Source organism: Boleophthalmus pectinirostris, unplaced genomic scaffold, assembly GCF_026225935.1.
Source record: "Boleophthalmus pectinirostris isolate CB_2022bp ecotype Guang Dong unplaced genomic scaffold, ASM2622593v1 HiC_scaffold_21, whole genome shotgun sequence".
In the NCBI taxonomy this organism is placed as follows: Eukaryota; Metazoa; Chordata; class Actinopteri; order Gobiiformes; family Gobiidae; genus Boleophthalmus; species Boleophthalmus pectinirostris.
In genome coordinates, this window is record NW_026571175.1 from 12,107,975 (window position 1) to 12,127,532 (window position 19,558).

General features: G+C 39.1%; 1 protein-coding gene across 4 annotated transcripts in view; it reads left to right on the plus strand.

The window, feature by feature from the left end:
* The first annotated feature begins 542 nt into the window (after window positions 1-542).
* Window positions 543-19,558, plus strand: part of ptprua (protein tyrosine phosphatase receptor type Ua) — a 456,280-nt gene continuing 437,264 nt past the window's right edge. For all 4 annotated transcript variants that reach the window (XM_055157468.1, XM_055157470.1, XM_055157469.1 and 1 more), the window contains exon 1: window positions 543-889. In XM_055157468.1, the coding sequence (XP_055013443.1) occupies window positions 820-889 (70 nt within the window). In that variant the 5' untranslated portion in view covers window positions 543-819. The remainder of the gene's footprint in view (window positions 890-19,558) is intronic.

Sequence of the window (19,558 nt, forward strand, 5' to 3'; positions counted from 1 at the left end):
AAGATCTGAAGTCAGGTTTATAATTTCAAGTACTCACTTCACTTGTCATCTCCTTCACCAAATGGGCTCAGGTTTTCCACATTCACTGCACTGAAAAAACGGGCTATTAATTTCCACGAATAATAAAACAGTAAAAAAAAATAAATAAAATAAATAATAAATAATAATAATAATAAGGAAACAAATAAACAGACTACAATTTACCAGAAAAAAAAAAAAAAAAAGAAATTCAGAAGTTAAAACATGAGACACTGATTTCTACTTTTTATTTATTTTTATTTTTTTTACTCTTTACTTTATTAAATCTAAATCTGCACTTCTGCTAAAGTAAACTGCAGCTAAATTTGGAATCTCCTATTTTGTGGTTTGGCTGTTAGACCACCTTACCTTCATGCATCGGTATCAAAAAAAAGTCCAACATTACGCGCTCTGCTTCCCCCTTCCCATTCTCTCCGCGTGGGGGCGCCGCAGTCCCGCATTCCCCGGCTTCTCGCTCGCTTGACAGTGCAAAAAAAGTAGCATGAGAGGAGCGAGGAGGGACACCGAGAGGAGGGGGGCTCGCTTTTTCCAACGCCGCTGATCAGATGCTCCCGGTGCGGGCTATCGCGGGGAGCACGGAGAGACTCGGCGCTCGTGGCTGGGGGGATTACGCGCTCAATGGAAGAAGTGCGACCACAACTTCGTAGCACACTTCTCCTCTCTTCTCTCGTCGCTGTCCGTGTAAACACTTACCCACGTCTCACCGGACTTTCCCCCACTCTCTCGGATTTTGGTGACAATTATTAAACGTTCCTGGACTTACTAACTTCGGATTCCAAGATGCGCGCGCTCGTCTTGCTGCTGATGCTGACCGCCAAGATCTACGCGGACAGTATGGAAAATCCAACAGGTAAAGAATTATCACGGAGCTTTTTTTTTTTTGTGGTTTTACGCACCTGTGCTGTGGAGTTTTTAATACCAAGTTGGAAAGTTACGCGGCTGCGGTTGTTGTGTCGAGACGAGTACGCGCGGGAATCAAAGCTGTTGTGTCACTCGTTGTTGTGTTTTAATTGCAAAAAGTTGTGTTTCGCTGGCAGCCTTTAATGGCGACGATTTACACGTTCGATCCTCTCTTTTAGACACGAAATTAACCACGAGTTTTGAGCCTGAGCACGAGTTGTGATCATGCAATGCTAAGTGGGCAATTCGAAGATGTCAATATTGCTTTGGCTGTGTGCGTAAAAGCTGATTTTCTTGGTTTTGAATTAAGTTGTGCACTAATTCGTGCTGTTTTGTTGTTTCGTAGTCGATGCTAATCATACCACCACACGAAATTATTTTTTGGAGCTTAATTTTTAAATTTTTTACGGTACTTGCCACGTAAATGCTCATTGTCATGCACATATTGTTAAATTTCGTGTACTGCTAGCACTTGAAAGTACTATAAACTTACTTCATTTGATTAGAACAGTGGTGGAATGAAGTAAAATAAGTAAAGTGCAGTACAATTTTTTTTTTACTTAACTGCATTTTAAAGTGGATACTTTTACTTCACTACATTTGAGAGCAAGTATCTGTACTTTCTACTCCACTACATTTTTGAACAGTGCTGAAAAGTAAAAGTATTTATTATTATTGTTTAAAACCTGCAGAAAAGGCTGGCAGGAGTATTTTTAACACATTCATTTGGTTTGAACAAACTTAAAATATACAATTAAAAAGGCAATTGCTTCTACTGAATGAAATTCAGCTCAAATTTTTATTTTTGCTCTGGTATCTGTACTTTTTCTTAAGTGCTTTTACTTTAACACAATTGAGTACTTTCACCACTGGATTAGAACCAGCTTGATTGTCTGAAACAGCAATTTATGGACTAGAAACTTCATCCCTCGGATTTGAAATAACTCAGATTTTGAAGTTCTCTTGCTAACTTTTTTATCGTTCTTTCATTCGAGCTATAGTTCTTCTTAACGGCTAAGAAAAGAGCTTAAAAACAACTGTGCAGACTATTGATCAAACAACTTACTGCGTATTCATTATGCTGATGTTGTAGTGCACCTTTTGGCTGTTCCAACGCTCTGTTTTGGAAGCTGGTATAAATCAACTCTCGGGCACTCCAGATGATTTAGTCACGTCAATGTTCCGGCCCATAGAACAGCGCTGACAGTGGAGCTAAATACCAGGCCCAGGCTTTGAAAGAGCTCCCACCGCTGTGAAAAGGGACACGCTGGATTCTACACATCTTCAACCTTCTCAGTTTTGCCTGTGGCGTTTCATTGACTGTAAGGGGAGGCGCTCGCTGGCTGTCATGTCTTTTTAGGAATAGTGGATCAGAGCTGCGGAGTAGAGAGTCATATGTTTAGAGTTGAGTTTGAGTTGAACTTTTAGATTAGGAGTGAGGTAATAGTGGGCTAGGAGATGAAACGCAATTTGAATGGGCATAGTTGGCATCATTTCCTTCACGAACAACAACATATCCTGCGTTATTCTGCATAAAAACGGCAAATCTTGTAGTTTAGATCTGTACAAACATGCTCTGAAATGTGATTGTTGTATTAGTTTGTCAGTTCAGATTTCTATCGTCTTGTCAATTCTTCTGGTTTAAATGTGAACTTTGAACAGAATCCTACATCAAATTTAATTATCGAATCAAAAATTTTTATGTTTGTCAGAAAAATCGCAATTCAAAATGCAAAAGTTTAGATCTTAATGGGTAACGCAGCTGTCAATATTGTACCAAAGTAAATATTTTTTAATAACACAGAGCTTTTCTAGCTGACATATTTTTACTTGTACAGTTTTTATTCATCATTTTTCTTATTAAAGGTGCATTGTGTAACATTTCTGGTGAAGGATACATCAAATTCAAGTTTCACAGTATGGTATTAAACTGTTCTATCACTATGGAGACCAAAGCAAACCAAGTTACGGGTCAGATCTGTGGAAAGGCAGCCCCGCTCACAGTCAGAATGTCTGTTTCTCTAGGTGTTTTTGAGCAATAAAACCACCTGTAATTAAATAAATGTAAGGTAGATCTGTTTAATGTCATATTGTGGAACATTTCAGGCAGAGCTATGATATATCCATAGAAAAAAAAAGTGACAAAATGCACTTTAAATCCAAAACTATAGCCTTGATTTAGTTGTTTTTAAGTTTTAAATTAAGGCCTGTACTGTTTTGTTTTATTGTACGTTATTTTCTTGCAGTAATATTGATCTTGCAGTACTTAGGGTGGCGTGATTTGAGGAAAATATCAAATTGCGATTATTTTTAGAAGAGCACTGCGACTGCTTTTAGATTCGTGATTTATGATTTAATAGGGTTCAAAGTTCAAAGTTCACATTTTAAACGCATCCAAAGGAATCGACAAAAGACTGAAATTTGAGCTGACAAACCAACACAAGAATCACATCTCAGAACATGTTTGTGCAAATCCAAAGTACAGGGTTACGTGCTTTTAGCCAGAATAATATTTTGTTGTTTGCGGAGGAAATGATGGTAGGCTACTTTAAAAACTGCAGCTTTGGCAATTTGCTCATTCCATCTGTTCAGATTGTGATTTAGATGTCAGTAAAAGCGTGTTGTTCTGAGCAGAGTTCTGACTTTCTGAGGACTAAATTGGTGGACGAGTTTCTGTTTTAAATGGCACAAAAAGTTATCTTGTCATTGTGAAATTACTATTAAAAGTCATTACCGTTTGTTCCTAATCAGAAAAAAATATTAAAGTGAAAATTGTAATTGATCAAAACAAGGAAAAATATTTGACTTTGACTGATAAAACTGATATTTAGACGCTTACTTATACTACTACTCCTAGGGGTGTAGCGATATCCAAGTCTTACGATACGATATCGTCACAGTATGAACCTGACCGTACGATATTTATTGCGATATATAGTGGGAAAGATCACGATATGGTGGAGAGGCTCATGATTAGGGATGCAACAATATCCAAATCTTTCGGTATGATATTTTCACAATATACATAATTTTACTTAATGTGCCTTGACAAGACTTAATCCAAAGAACTTAAAAGCGCTTAGAACTGTTATTTCTTCTTGTAGTCTGCACTGAAATGGAGCAAAGGATCATGGTCTATGTAGATCCCTCTGTCTTTTTTTAGCTATTGCTGTACCATAACTCTTAACTTAAGCGAAGAGACTTGTAATTCGATTTAATGTGATGGCCCACGATATTATTGTGAGAACCTTGATGATACGATATCACGAGATTTCAGTTAGTGTTACATCCCTAACTACTCCTAAACTTATATGAGGAATTGTTTGAAAAAAAAGTTTCAAGTTTTACTATAGTTTTGACTTGAAACTAGAAATAATCCATTATATAAGTTAGCAGATAGATCATTTGGACGACAGATCAGGCTGATATTTAGACTTAGCGTATCGACAATCGGACTTAAATCTCCGGCACAGACCGATTTTTGTTTTGGTTGATCTGTTGCCAAAAAAAATACACAAAAAGCTTTATAATAACACTTTAACATGTAGAGATAACTGCACAAAACGTGACTACACAGCTCTCTTGTAGGCTTGGGGTTTAAAAAAAAGAGCTTGGAGGGAAATTTAAACGACGTAATTTGCGGAAAATAATCAAAATCCAACACGTCGGCCCAAAAATATCGGCAGAACTTATAGGCCATTGGTTTACGTACTCTGTATTCTAAAAACCCATATCTCTACTACAGACATCATCACCAAAAACAATCCACATGGTTCTTGAATACAGATTTTGCGGTCAATATTTCAGTCATTTCTTTTAACTGAATTTTAAAGTTATTTTGCTTTACTTTTCCAAAATGTCGAGCTTTCCTCTCCCCACCTCTCGCTGCTGTCACGGCCCTTTCCCGAGTAAAAGTGTCACTTGTGAGAAATACCACGGCGGAGTTGTGATATAAATACCAGGCGGATATCGCTTTCACAGGCGGCGGGCTGCAGCAGTTGGTGAGCAGACGCACACATGCTAACCCCTGCACTCCTGTGTCTACACAACTCTGACAACAGCCACGCACTGTTTGGGAAGCCACACTGACACATGGTGTAAGGGAATGAAGAGGGGAGGGGGGAGAGATAGAAGTGGAGATAGAGGGCGGTGTAAGAGAGAGGGAGAGAGGGGGAGAGAGAAAAAGAAAAGGGCATAGAGAATAAGAAAGTGGGGGAGTGAGAGGGGGAAGGTGTGTGTGAGAGAGAAAAGGGTGGGTGAGAGAGAGAGAGAAGGGGAGAGAGAATGAGAAATGGAAAAGAAGGAAAAGGAGGGAGTGGGGGGATGAGTGAGAGGGGGAAGGTGTGTGAGAGAGAAAGGGGTGAGAGAGATGGAGAGAAAGGGTTGAGTGAGGGAGATAGAGAGAAAGGGTTGAGTGAGGGAGATAGAGAGAAAGGGTTGAGTGAGGGAGATAGAGAGAAAGGGTTGAGTGAGGGAGATAGAGAGAAAGGGGTGAGAGAGATAGAGAGATAGAGAGAAAGGGTTGAGTGAAAGAGATAGAGAGAAAGGGTTGAGTGAGAGAGAGAAAGGGTTGAGTGAGAGAGAGAGAGAGAGAAGAAGAGGTTGAGAGAGAGAGAGAGAGTTGAGTGAGGAGAGAGAGAGAGAGAGAGAAAGGGTTGAGAGAGAGAGAGAGAGAGAGAGAGAGAGAGTTGAGAGAGAGAGAAGAGAGAGATTGAGAGAGAGAGAGAGAAGGGTTGAGTGAGAGAGATAGAGAGAAAGGGTTGAGTGAGAGAGAGAGAAAGGGTTGAGTGAGAGAGAGAGAGAGAGAGAGAGAGATTGAGTGAGAGAGAGAGAGAAAGGAGTTGAGTGAGAGAGAGAGAGAGAGAGAGAAAGGGTTGAGAGAGAGAGAGAGAGAGAGAGAAAGAGTTGAGAGAGAGAAAGAGTTGAGAGAGAGAGAGAAAGGGTTGAGTGAGAGAGATAGAGAGAAAGGGTTGAGTGAGAGAGAGAGAGAGAAAGGGTTGAGAGAGAGAGAGAGAGAAAGGGTTGAGTGAGAGAGAGAGAGAGAAAGGGTTGAGTGAGAGATAGAGAGAAAGGGTTGAGTGAGAGAGATGAGAGAGAAAGGGTTGAGTGAGGGAGATAGAGAGAAAGGGTTGAGTGAGAGAGAGAGAGAGAAAGGGTTGAGAGAGAGAGAGAGAGAGAGAAAGGGTTGAGAGAGAGAGAGAGAGAAAGGGTTGAGTGAGAGAGAGAGAGAGAAAGGGTTGAGTGAGAGAGAGATAGAGAGAAAGGGTTGAGTGAGAGAGATAGAGAAAAGGGTTGAGTGAGAGAGAGAGAGAAAGGGTTGAGAGAGATAGAGAGAAAGGGTTGAGTGAAAGAGATAGAGAAAGGCTGAGTGAGAGAGAGAGAGAAAGGGTTGAGTGAGAGAGATAGAGAAGGGTTGAGTGAGAGAGAGAGAGAAGGGTTGAGTGAGAGAGAGAGAAAGGGTTGAGTGAGAGAGAGAGAGAGAAAGGGTTGAGTGAGAGAGAGAGATAGAGAGAAGAGGGTTGAGTGAGAGAGAGAGAGAGAGAGAGAGGTTGAGTGAGAGAGAGAGAGAGAAGGGTTGAGTGAGAGAGAGAGAGAGAGAGAAGAGTTGAGTGAGAGAGAGAGAGAGAAAGGGTTGAGTGAGAGAGAGAGAGAGAAAGGGTTGAGTGAGAGAGAGAGAGAGAGAGAAGAGGAGTTGAGTGAGAGAGAGAGATAGAGAGAAAGGGTTGAGTGAGAGAGAGAGAGAGAGAAGGGTTGAGAGAGAGAGAGAGAGAAAGGGGTGAGAGAGAGAGAGAGGTTTGAGAGAGAGGAAGGAGTGAGAGCGAGATGGAGAGAAAGGGTTGAGTGAGAGAGAGAGAGTAGGGGATAGAAGATAGAAATAGAGAGAGGGGTAAGAGAAAGAGAGAAAAGGAAAGAGATGGGTAGTGGTAGAGAGAGACGAAAGGAGAGAATGAGAGAAAGGGGAAGAAGATATAAAGGGAGAGAGGGGTAGTAAAATGAATAAAAGAGAGAAAAGGAGAGAGAGAGTGAGAGAGAATGAGAGATAGAAAGGAAGGAGAGAGAAAAGGAGAAGGGGGTGAGAGTGAGAGAAAATCAGAGAGAATGAGAGAGAAAAGGTGGACTGAAAAGCTAAGAGAAAAGGAGAAAATAAAGAAGAGAGAATGAGAGACAGAAAGGAAGAAGCAGAGAGAAAAAGAGAGAGCTAGGAAAAGAGATAATAGAGAAAGGGAAAAAACAGGAGGAGAGAAAAGCTGAGAATACAAATTAAAATACATATATTTTGATTCTAAACTGTTGTAGGTGTTACTCAAAACCAAAAAATAGTTTAGTAAAGTGTAAATAGACCTGGATGTTCATGCACACTGAAAATGGAGGAAGAACGAGAGAGAGAATGAGACGGAGAGATGAAATGAGTGTGAGAAGGAGAGAGGGGATCTGAGTGAAAAGTAGAGAGGTAATAAGAGAGAAAGAAAGGAGATATTGGGAGAAAATGAATACGCAGAAATGAGATAGAGATAGAAGGAAGATTGATAGAGCTTGAGAGAGTGTGAATGAGACATTTACACGGAATGAAAGAGAGGGAGAGATGAGAGAGAGAGACTCAGACGGAATGCGAGAAAGAAAAGGGAAAGGAAAGAGAGGGAGGGAGAGATGGATGGAGACTGATTTTTAATTGAGAGAGGAAAGAAGAGAGGGAATGACACAGAAAGAAGAGAGGGGGGCGAAAGAGCGAGGGAGAGAGGAAAGAGATAGAGAGGGGGAAAAGAGGGTGTGAAAGAGAGAGAGCGGTGGGAGAGTGGCAAGAAAGATGTGTGTGAGAGAGAGACAATGAGATTCATTTTTAATTTAGAGAAAAGAAGAGAGATGGAATGACACAGAAAGAGAAAGAAAAAAGAAAAAAAGAGGAGGGGTTAGTATGGGATTATTTTTAATTGAGAGAGAAGAGAAGAGAGATGGAATGACACACAGAGAGAGAGCAAGAGAGAGAGAGAAAGAGTGCAGGGGTTAGAATGAGATTATTTTTAATAAGAGAGAAGAGAGAGAAAGGAAGAAAGACAGAAAAAGAGAGAGAAAGAGAGAGGAGAGGATAGAATGAGAGTATTTTTAATTGGGAGAGAAGAGAAGAGAGGTGGAATGACAGAGAGAGAGAGAGAGAGAGAAAGAAAGTGAAAGAAAAAACAGAAAGAGAGAGAGAGAGAGAGAGAGAGGAGTGGTTAGATAAGATTTTTAATTGAGAGAGAAGAGAAGAAAGAAGGGATGACACACAAAGAGAGACAGAAAGACAAGGAGTGCGAGAAGAGAGAAAGAGAAAGGAGAGAGAAAGAAAGTGGGAGAGAGAGTAAGAGAGAGAGAAATTGAGAGAGATGTATAGAGAAGGAGAAAGAATGAGACGGAGAGAGAAATTGTTACAATGAGATTGAATTGAGAGAGAAGAGAAGAAAGAAGGAATGAGAGAAGGGGAGAGAGAGAGAAAGGGAGAGAAAAAGAGAGAGAAGGGGAGAGAGAGAGAGGAGGGATTAGAATGAGATTATTTTTAATTGACAGAGAAGAGAAGAAAGAAGGAATGACAGAGAGAGAGAGAAGGAGTGCGAGAAAGAGAGCAAAATAGAGAGGGAGAGCAAAAGAAAGGGAGAGAGAGAAAGCGAGAGAGTGTTAGAAAGGGAGAAAGAATGAGAGAGAGAGAGAAAGAGGAGGGGTTAGAATGAGATTATTTTTAATTGAGAGAGAAGAGAAGAAAGAAGGAATGACACAAAGAGAAAGAGAGAATGAGAAGAAAGAAGGAATGACACAGAGAGAGAGGGAGAAAGAGAAGGAATGCGAGAAAGAGAGCAAAAGAGAGAGAGAGCAAAAGAAAGGGAGAGAGGGAGAAAGCAAGAGAGAGTGTTAGAAAGGGAGAAAGAATGAGAGAGAGAGAGAGAGAGGAGGGGTTAGAATGAGATTATTTTTAATTGAGAGAGAAGCGAAGAAAGAAGGAATGACACAAAGAGAGAGAATGAGAAGAAAGAAGGATTGACACAAAGAGAGAGAGAAGGAGTGTGAGAAAGAGCAAAAGAGAGAGAGAGCCAAAAGAAAGGGACAGAGAAAGAGAGAGAAAGCGAGAGAGTGTTGGGGAGGGAGAAAGAATGAGAGAGAGAGAGAGAAAGAGGAGGGGTTAGAATGAGATTATTTTTAATTGAGAGAGAAGAGAAGAAAGAAGGGATGACACAAAGAGAAAGAGGAGAGTGAGAAAGGGAGAGAGAAAGAGATTTTGCTTTTTAACAGACCTTTATTGTGTCCGTCAAAAACATTTACACTGAATTCCATCCTCACCTCGAGCTATTTACATAAAGAGAGAGAAAGGGAGAGAGAAGGAGAAGGGAGAAGGATAGATTTGGATTGGCTGTCAGTGGATCAACAGAGTTGAAGAGAAAGTTCTGGGTCGCCTCAACAGCTGGTGTCAACTGTCCCATGCATTTGTTAGAAGCCAGAGAAAGTAGGACAGAATCCCAGTGTCCTTGTACCGAGATGAGTCTGGGGACTTAAAACGCTTCTCTTGCAATTTATGTTTTGATTGTAGATGCATCCTGTGGTTTCAGTTTGCAAATAATAATAATAAAAAAAAAACAACAGAGTATTTTTTTCTTTTTTTGCAATTGTTAGATTTCAAAAGATTCAAACTACGAATGTGTTGAATTTCTTTTCTGTTGACAGCATTGAAGCAGAGCAAAGGGTCATGGTCTTTGTAGTTCCTTTTGCTGTTACAACATTTCAGGGTCTTTCCTTTCAATATATTCTCCAATATTTTACATCAAAATAAAGCGCAAAAGCTGCTAATTCATGTTTTTAATTTGGGAGATTTTTTGGTCTTAATTCAGTTTGGAAATAACGGCAGCAGGAATTTTCCAAAATGAGTGATTGACAGGTGTGAAGATCCACCCTCTTGGTTTACAGAGATTTAAATGGTCCGGCCTGGAGGCTTAATTAGTCTAAATAAAAGATGGAGGCGTTGAATGTTAGCGTGCTTTGGAGAGAGTGTGGGGGAAGGCATTTTGGTATTACATAAGTCGTTTAATTTCAGATAGACACGCAATAGACATCTGTGAGGCCACATGTGGTGTCTTCATGGAAATTATTTGGAGTTTAGGATTGCACAAAGAGAAAAACATCAAATTAGAATTTTTCTTGTGATTAGAGTTGTGTTTCTTGCCATGTTTCTTTTTGAGGCAATACCCACATAATCATATCTATTAGGGATGCACTGATCCAGCTTTTTCAGTTCCGATATCGATTCTTTGGCCCGTTGGCTTTTGGTATGTTCCTGATATTGAGTGATACTAGCATAGGGAGTGAAAAAGGCATTTTATTTACAAACATACTACATAGGTCTGCAGGAAGAACAGTTGATAGCTAAGGTCAGCTAAATACAATCAATCAATGAACCTGCCCAGGGACGACAGGTGGAAATTAGCACTGGCACTACAACCTGGTACAATGCATCTCTCCTGTTAAGGTTAATGTAAAAATTGTGCGCTGTCCCTGCCTCAAATAAATAAATAAATACATTTTTATCAAATCACAGTTAACTCACTGATCCAGTTGTGTTTTATCCAGTGGGTAACTGTTGAACTGGCCAGGCTGGTGTCACCTAGTGCCTCCACTCAATTTCATTTCACTTTAGCACCTAGGTCAGGAATCGGAATACACTAGACGCTTTGTAAGAACCTCGGAAGTTGTAGACTGCGCACCGGCCAACCAACGAAGAGCTAAACCAACCTGAGTTGCAACAGCAGACTGCAAACGCTATCCTCCTTTGGACTTCCTTTGTCAAATACAAACTTTGCATTTTTTATTGCAAGTTCATCTCGCAGAAACGACAGTGACCGTTGACAGACATGTTCACTTTCTGCTTTGTTTGCTTTTGTGCCGGCAATTATTTGGACACCACTCAGCGTTCTGGCGCATTACATACGTCACGACCAAATATCAGCGATTAGTTAAATAAAAAAGTTCCCGCCTACCGTTGAGCGAACGAATCCTAATGCTGCGAGGTCAGACTGTTTCCACGAAGTGAAACAGGCTGATGAATCAGGTTACTGTTGAACAGCTTTGTATAAATAAAGTTCAAACCTTATGGAACGTCGTTAGGCCAATATTTGCCAGGAGATCTTATTACATCTAATTAAAGGTCTGCTGAACCGATATGATGGAACCAATCCAGCATCTATTCCTGGATCAACACCAATAGTTGATATCCCCATTGGTATCTGTGCATCTCTAATCTCTTTATAGAATTAGACAGACTTAGAAGTTTACTGATCCACAAGGGAGTTTTTCGACATATGTAAACACCATGTTCATGTTATCATGAGATGGTCCCGCACATTCTCCCAGAACACCTCCTGTATATAAGTCCACACAGACTCATCATTACCAGTTGCTCCTATCCCGTTGTGCAGTTATTTTGCCATTGGCACTGTGACATTCTATATTTAACTATGTGATGCCATAATACTGCAAGCAAAGCAGTTCCCATGGGTAAAATGAGATGTTTAACCCACTTCGGCCAAAGATGCTTCAATGGCAAATTCTGAATGAGTAGATTAAGATACACTTTATTGTCCTTGTAGGGAAATTTGTCCTCAGCATTTGACGCTTCCTCTTATATAATGTGTGACAACCACCTCCAGATCTTGAGTTAGGTTTGGTCAGGACTGTCTTAGCTGGAGAATTTTACCTGTGGTGCATGTTTTGTGTTGATGGGGAAAACGGAAGTACCCAGAAACATGCAAGTTCTACCAGACCTGCCCGGGTGTTGAACGTGAAACCATCTTGCTATGACTGCGCCACAGATAAATAAAGAAACATTAACTTTTAACTATAGCGGAATTGTCTTTGATAATGGAATTGTACATTTTCGAGGGCTTATATCAGGGGTGGGCAATTATTTGTTTTAGGGTGCCACATGAGAAACAGAAAATATTGTGGAGGCCTGGCCAAAACTCAGTTCTGCATAATATTAATTGTATTTCTTTATAAAAAGCAGTAAATAGCATTGTTTTGACGAGCTGGTAAGACTGGTAAAAGTTTGTTATGACTAAGCAAAGAAAAAGTGAGGTTACCTTTTAAATGTCATTTAAAAAACATCTCTAAAATAAAAGCAATGGAGCTTTAGTCCATGCATGAGGTAAAATTATAAAATATGTTTTTTTTTTTGTAATTCCAAATGAGCTTAGGCCGGTTAGAGTCAACTATAGGACAATATGTGGCCTAGGAGCTGTACAATGCTCAGGTCTGGCCTATATTATGCTATTTAAATTCTGTGTTATAATGTTGTTTCCTCATCAAAAACATACCCTGAGTTGTGTTTTGCTTCATTAACACATGTTTAACTCAGCCTAAATGTACAAATCACGCACATTTAGGCTGAGTTCTTCTCTCAACTTGAAAACTCCACCTTGTGATAACATGTGGTAACACAGGAAGTGCTCCACCGAGGTTTTAAACTCCATACACCTTCACTAGAATCATTTGGATGATTTCAGCCTTGGAATTGCTCGTCTCTGCCTAACTAAAAGTAAAATGTTGCTGTTAACTTAAAAAACTACCACTATATGACATCACAAGGTGGCACAGAGCATTTTGAGCTTTGGAGATGTAGACAGACAAATTATAAAAAAACATCTTAACTTAACTTAAACATCTGTGAATGAAACAAAACACAAGTCTGGGTATGTTTTGAAGGCTTAAAGCTCACAAGAATCCATTTAGTTTAATTTAGGACCTTTTTGAAGTTCAATATACCCATAAAAAAACTAAACAAAACAAAACTCAGCACATAAATTTGCTGCAATCTCTGTCTGGGGCGACAGTGGCTCAGATGGTAGAGGGAGCAGTCACCCACCAGATGGTTCAAATCCTTTCCCTTAACACTTCCTTGAATAAATGTGACAACGTTTTATGCTGTTATGAGATACAATGCAATTATCCATGCGCCGTGTTACTTAGTGAGCAAGTAATTCCACCAACACTTTGCAGTAATGATTCTCACATTCAAAGTTCATATATTGTGAGGCAAAAAGCGAGGGAGCAGTGAAAAGCACGATTAGCAGCGTGTTGTTTAGATGAGTGATATTGTCAAAAGCAAAAATCGTAGGCAGACACCAAGCGGTCACAGTTGACAGCCGTTTCCATTGTTGACGCTGTAATCCTGTAAGACGCTTTTCCGACGTTTTGACAGCATCCCTTTGTGTCTTTTTCTCTTTTTTTTTCCTTCTTCATTTTTTGGGGGACTTTTACATCAGTGTCTGGTACATCATTGCTTTCACACAAACTGCCACCGATGTTTTGCTGTGACCATCAAACGTGTTTTCAAGTTAGGCGGTTTTGAAGATTTAGATACAGCGTGATATGGAAAATGGAGAGATAAATTGCGTTCTTTGTGGTTTTCGCAACAGACAGCCCGCACACCGGTTGTGCCCTGGGAGCCTAATTTTGTAATGTGATAACACAATAGATAGAGCTTGAATTGCAGCCAGGTTCTGTCCGGTTATGGTTTGGTTCCACAGAAAAATATATTTTGGTGTTATGTCTTGTTGGGCATATTGACAAAGGTAAGCACAGTGGATATTCATTGTTAAGCAAAAATAAACATGCATGCTGTATCCATTTCTCATTCTCCAAATTTTCAAACTTTTGAGATGTTTTGTGAACTTTACAATTTTGTGGCCCTTGACACATATTTTAAAGTTCCTATATTATGCAAAATTTATCTTGTGAACTTTAAGGTGTGTTATTATGTTACATACCTGGAGATGTGTTTAGTTTTATTCACACATGTTTGAGTAAATCTTTATTATTAGTCTGTACATCTCCAAAGCCCATAATGCTCTGTTCCACCTTGTGATGTCATGAAGCGGTTGTTTTCAAGTTAACAGCTCCTTTTACCTTTTATTCTGCAGAGATGGGCAAATCCAGGGCTGAAATCTTCCAAATGATCGTAGCGAAGGTGCATGGTGTTGAAAAATCACATCAAAAGGTGGAGTGTTTTCTGTCTGAGAGAAAAACTCATTCTAAATATGCAGGATTTATGTGCTAAATGTGTGAATGAAACAAAACTCCAGGTATGTTTTTGATGAGGAAACAACATTATAACATAGATCAGAAAATACTGTATAATGGACCCTTTAAATAATGATGTTGACATTAGCAAATATGATCTGCATCTAATTATAAAGCATTTTATTGTCAGATAATTAGGATAATCACACTTTACATCACGGTAAGCTCCTCTCTCATCTCTGAAAGTTGTTAAAAATGCTCATAAGATCATTAAGGGGAATAATTAGGATGCTCAGAATGTATAAGGTAAGTGAGGAATAACTTTGAACCACTGCATATTGTTTTAAAATGAACTAGTTCTGTTTCTCACAATTTTAAGACAGTAAAAATCAGGTACAGCACCTTTTACGCTTACATCATTCATCCCTGCATTTGCGAAAGCCCCATCAAGAACCTTTTGTTACACAATTTATGATAATCTGATGAAACAAGAACTTAACATGATGTCACACGATAAAAAGGAGCCAGCAGGCACTTTTCTAACACCTTAGTCAGTTGCCCTAAAACAAATGGCCCTACGGAAACTGCAGAAGCTTGCAAATAATAAATGTCTGCCCTCGTTTTGCCCATAAAGTAGTTTAAGAAATCAATAGCTGTCCCAAACCATGAAGACATTAGGCCTCCCAGACAATCCTTTCTCTTTCTGTACAGTAGCTGCTAGCGGATTACAAGCATTCAGTTTTTTGCAAACAAGTAAAGCGTGGGAAATTGTACACAAAATTCTGAAATATTATGTTATGTACCCATTTTTGTTTAAGTGTGATCAAATCTTATACAGCTTTTTCACATTTTTCTAATTATACATTATGTATTCCTCTTGAAATCTTAATTTAGCATAATAAAAATAAAACATTATATTATCAAGAGACTATATCACCCTCCTTTACCATGACGGAAATTTGAGTAATGAACAGAACACATTTTTATGGCAAAAAATACACAAAAACTTGATTAAAGACATACTATGTAATTTTACCATGAGAGTTTAAATGCATTGCCTGCAGTATTCCACATTATGACATTTAACTCCTATTTTTAATTTAATAATTACTAGGGATGTAACAATAACTGAAATATCGTGATATCGTATTGTCAAAAGTCTCACAATAATATCATGGACTGTCACAATATATCAAAACACAAGTTCCTATGCTTAAATGCATGGTTTTATAGTAGCAACAGCTTATAAACATAGGAAACTACATATCCCATGATTTATTTCAGTGCAGACAACATGAAGAAATATGTTTTTTACTTGAATTATTGGGACACTATTTTGCTTTTAAAATACCTTTACAAATTTTTATTGTGTATTATTGCCGTCATAATCCCATCTACAATTATATCAGCCTCTTTAAAATATCGCAGTAAATATCGTACCGTGAGATGCATATCGTGATAATATCGTACCGAGAGATTTGGATATTGTTACATCCCTAATAATTACAGGTGATTTCATTGCTCCAAAGTAGTGCATTTTTACTGCGAGCAAGGTCGCCTCTCCATAGATCAGACCTGTAACTTAGTCTAGTGTCAAAACCTGCTTGTTTACATAGAGAGAAGAGTAAACTTTAATGCTATACTGTGGAATATTCCTGGCAAAGCAATAACAATAACACCATAGAAAGCACCCACCGGAAAAGTTAGACAGTGCACACTTTTAAAGCAGGAAGTCAGTCAAGCTTATTATTAGAATTTTAATGGGTATGTGACAAAAGATGGCGGCTTGTGTTTTGTTTTAAGCCACCGACTTGTAAATACATGTTAATATTCACGATACTGTATCTGTTCACGGTGCTGCCTATAACGAAACATGCTCATTATGTCTGAAACAACAAGATTTCCTTTTTTGTGGTCAAATTTATTCCAGTGTTATCATTTGCAGTTATACAGATTCCAGTTGGCATTGTTCCAGTTGTTATGTATACAGTACAAACAATAAGATGTCCTAATATAACACTGACATGTTACGCAATTACATTACATTCTTCCAGGAATTCCACCCATCTATAATTATCATATCTAGTTATAATTGAACTCAACTCAACAATAGCGGTTGGACGCAATTTATAGTAGGAGAAGTAACACAACTTCCAAGATTCCTAGATGGAGGAGTTTATTCTCATTAATTTCTGCTAATGTCTAATTTGCATCAGAGAAGTAGGTGTAATTAAGTGTAAAATAGATAAAAATGATCGGTTAGTAATGAGAAAGCATTCGGAAATCATTGAGAGATCTTTTTAACCATGCGCTTGTGGGTGGGTCAATCTAGGAGCATACTCTGCAGAGGGATAGAAAAAGGGAGGTGGGAGAGCTGGATTCAATAAGGCATTTTACTTCTCCATACTCCAACAGTTTGATGACTTTTTGAAAAATCGTAATTGCTTGGACGGCCGTTTCGCTGGACGCTTTACTGGCGAAAGCAAACTTGTTAAGGTGTCTGACGGAATGGGGTTTTTACTTTCACCATTAATCATAGCAGGACCTAGTGGAAGTTCCCAAGCATGGAAACTGTTCAAACTTGGCAATGTTCAAATATGAGAAAGGATTGAGTTTCTAATCTATATCACAAATGACATGTGTGAAATGAATTGCATCCTCACTCGGAGGAATTGATCGTCAGTCGTGCTATAAATCTGTTTAAGGGTATTGGAGATGACAGTTAAGGTAGTTGTCAATTGAGAATGAGAAATGTAAGACTTTTAAATATGACTATAGGCTAATGGGCATGTCGGCAATGTGTTTTATGAACTCTAATGTTAATATAATTTTTAATAACTGCTGCAAATTATTAGCCTGATTCATCAGTCTGACCTCGCAGCATTAGAATTCGTTTGCTCGACGGTAGGTGGGTACTTTTTTCATACTTATACATGCATCATGAATTTCAGACTTCCGGTCATTGCGCAGTGCATACTGGGAAGGAGTTTCTGAAAAAGTGAGCATCAAACCGCCATGTTTGTTTTCCCAGTGGGATGCGTCTATTGACAAAGCCAGCCAATAGACGCAGGGAAACCATTTGAACGGAGGTTTGCAGTCACACAGATCTGATTCCCTTTTGCAGTTATAGAGTTCGCAAACAAATTTCTCGAGCCGTTCTCCGCTGTTAGGACATCCAACAACCACAGAATTACAATGTCTGAATCCCAAAACTAAAATATGACGATACCAGAAACAGAAACAAAAGCGATATGGTTCAAAAGACTAGAAAAGACGAATATAGAATAGACGCAATCCACTGGGAAAACAAACATGGCGGTTTGATGCTCACTTTTTCGGAAAATCCTTCTCAGTATGCATTGTGCAATGACTGGAAGTCTGAAATTCGTGATGCATCTATCGCTGATCTTTGGTCGTGACGTATGTAATGTGCCGGAACGCTCAGTGGTGTCCAAGTAATTGCTACCACAACAGCAAACAAAGCAGAGTAAAAATCCTCTGTCGGGAATTGTTGCCAACACAGAATGTATGGCTTTATCTACATCCATCTTGACCGTTTTGTTTACTGTTGTACCATTGAGTTTGACGTCATGGCTTCATAATCTGCCAGTCTGAAAATGCTTAGTTTAATCTAGACTAAAAACTTTACCCCACCCATTCCGATTCGATTGGTCAATCTCTGTTATGAATGAATGACAGATGAATTAAACCAATCATATTTAAGTGGAAGTCAGGAGATGATTTTTTTTTTACCAGTACATATTGTCTGTTGTCATGACAATTAACATTTTTAAGTGGTCAAACAGCCTTAAATTGGTTCCATTTGTAGGAAACCGAAACCCATTAATTAACATCATAGTTTATTCTGTATATACTCTTGTTTTGCTATCTCCTATTATCTGTGTATGGATAATTTGACTTAAACGATGATATTTTCTTTACAATATATCAATATTCTCATTTCGACTTTCTCTACCCATACTACCCATACCATCTTAAATAATTTCTTTCTCCTCATCACCGTCACCGTGCTTACCTGTCAACACACTGTCCTCCTTTGAGAACTGACGGCAGCGATAGACACCCCCAGCCCCTGCCCCTCTCCTGCCCCCTCGGCACCTCAAAACTGGCACCTGCCGCCTCTCGCCAGGTGTTTCCGACATGTTTATCCTCTCCCTAAATACCAACAAATGATTACGGCACAGATGGAGCCTTGCCAGTGGAACGCAGCGCTGCCTGTCAAGTCCTTTCCTCAACATGTTCAGACAATAAAGTTAATTTGCCCACCTCGAAATCCCGCTAACATTGTCGGTGAACGGCTGTATTTAATTCAACCAGAAGCTGCTGCATTTGGAGATTGCTTCCCATAGTGACTCATTTGATTGCTAACACAAGCGTAGCGTTGCTCTTCTGGGTTTTATTTTCAACAAGCTTTCTAATGATGTGCTAGATGGAACGCATGGTGGAATTGGGCAGATTGTTGGGGAGGGTAGGCTAACGTAGCATGCGCGTGTCATTTAGCACAGAATAGCTACTGGTGCGAAGTGGTTTTTGGCATTTTACCGGATGCGAGGGATGGGTGGTGCAGTTCATTGAATGCCTGTCTTGTCTGGCAGCGTCAACCAGTTAGATAAGGATGTCACATTTTACGACTGATTCTAAAGAGATGATTTTCTAAGGAGATTCTTTTTTTACATAGAGGTTATTGTAGCCATTGTATTGTTAAAGGTCCTGTCTCTAACTTTTATTTCCTACAGTTCAGGTAAATTTCCTTTATACCAGACACAGGGTTCCCACAGTCATGGAAATCCTGAAAAAGTCATGGAAATTGAAAATTTCATTTTACAGGCCTGGGAAAGTCATGGAATTTTAGTATGACTTTCATGCAACTACAGCGTTCTGTTAAGATATCATTAGGCTTTTATGATTATTTCTGAACATATGCACCTTTTTGTTTAAAAGAGATGACAATAAATGCACTGACAGTATTTTGAATGTTAAAAAACTATAATACCAAACCATAAGGTGAGTGGAAAGGGTTAACATTTCATATTTAGCTCTAAAAGTATGCTTAATTCTACACATGTAGGGTGCAGTAAAGTCATGGAAAATTCATTTCAGGTCATGAAAAAGTCATGGAAAAGTTCTGAAATTTTGTCAGTGAAAAAGAGTGGGAACCCTGCAGGCCGAGTAATCTTAAAGTAGTCATTTGAGGGAGCCATAGACACTTGTTTGTCCATTTACACACTAAAATAGGATCATGTAGGAACAAGAAGTTTGTCTGTCATGGTCCAAGCAATCTGTCATCATTTGTGTGAAAAAGTGAGCTGGATGAGAACTATGTGGAATCTGCTGTGTGTGACTATCCCAAACTGTCTGTCATGGTTCAACATCAGAGTAGAGAAGGCTCTAACAATTCAAGCCAAAACTTATTCTTCGGCTCATAGTTCAAAATTGTGTACAGCAACTTTTTATATGATTGAAAACTTTCTGGAGGTGTCACATCACCAGAGGAACCACATTTTCCTGGAAACAAGCAGGCCAAATCAGAAGCAGGTTTGTGGAGATGTAAGCCTGCTCACAA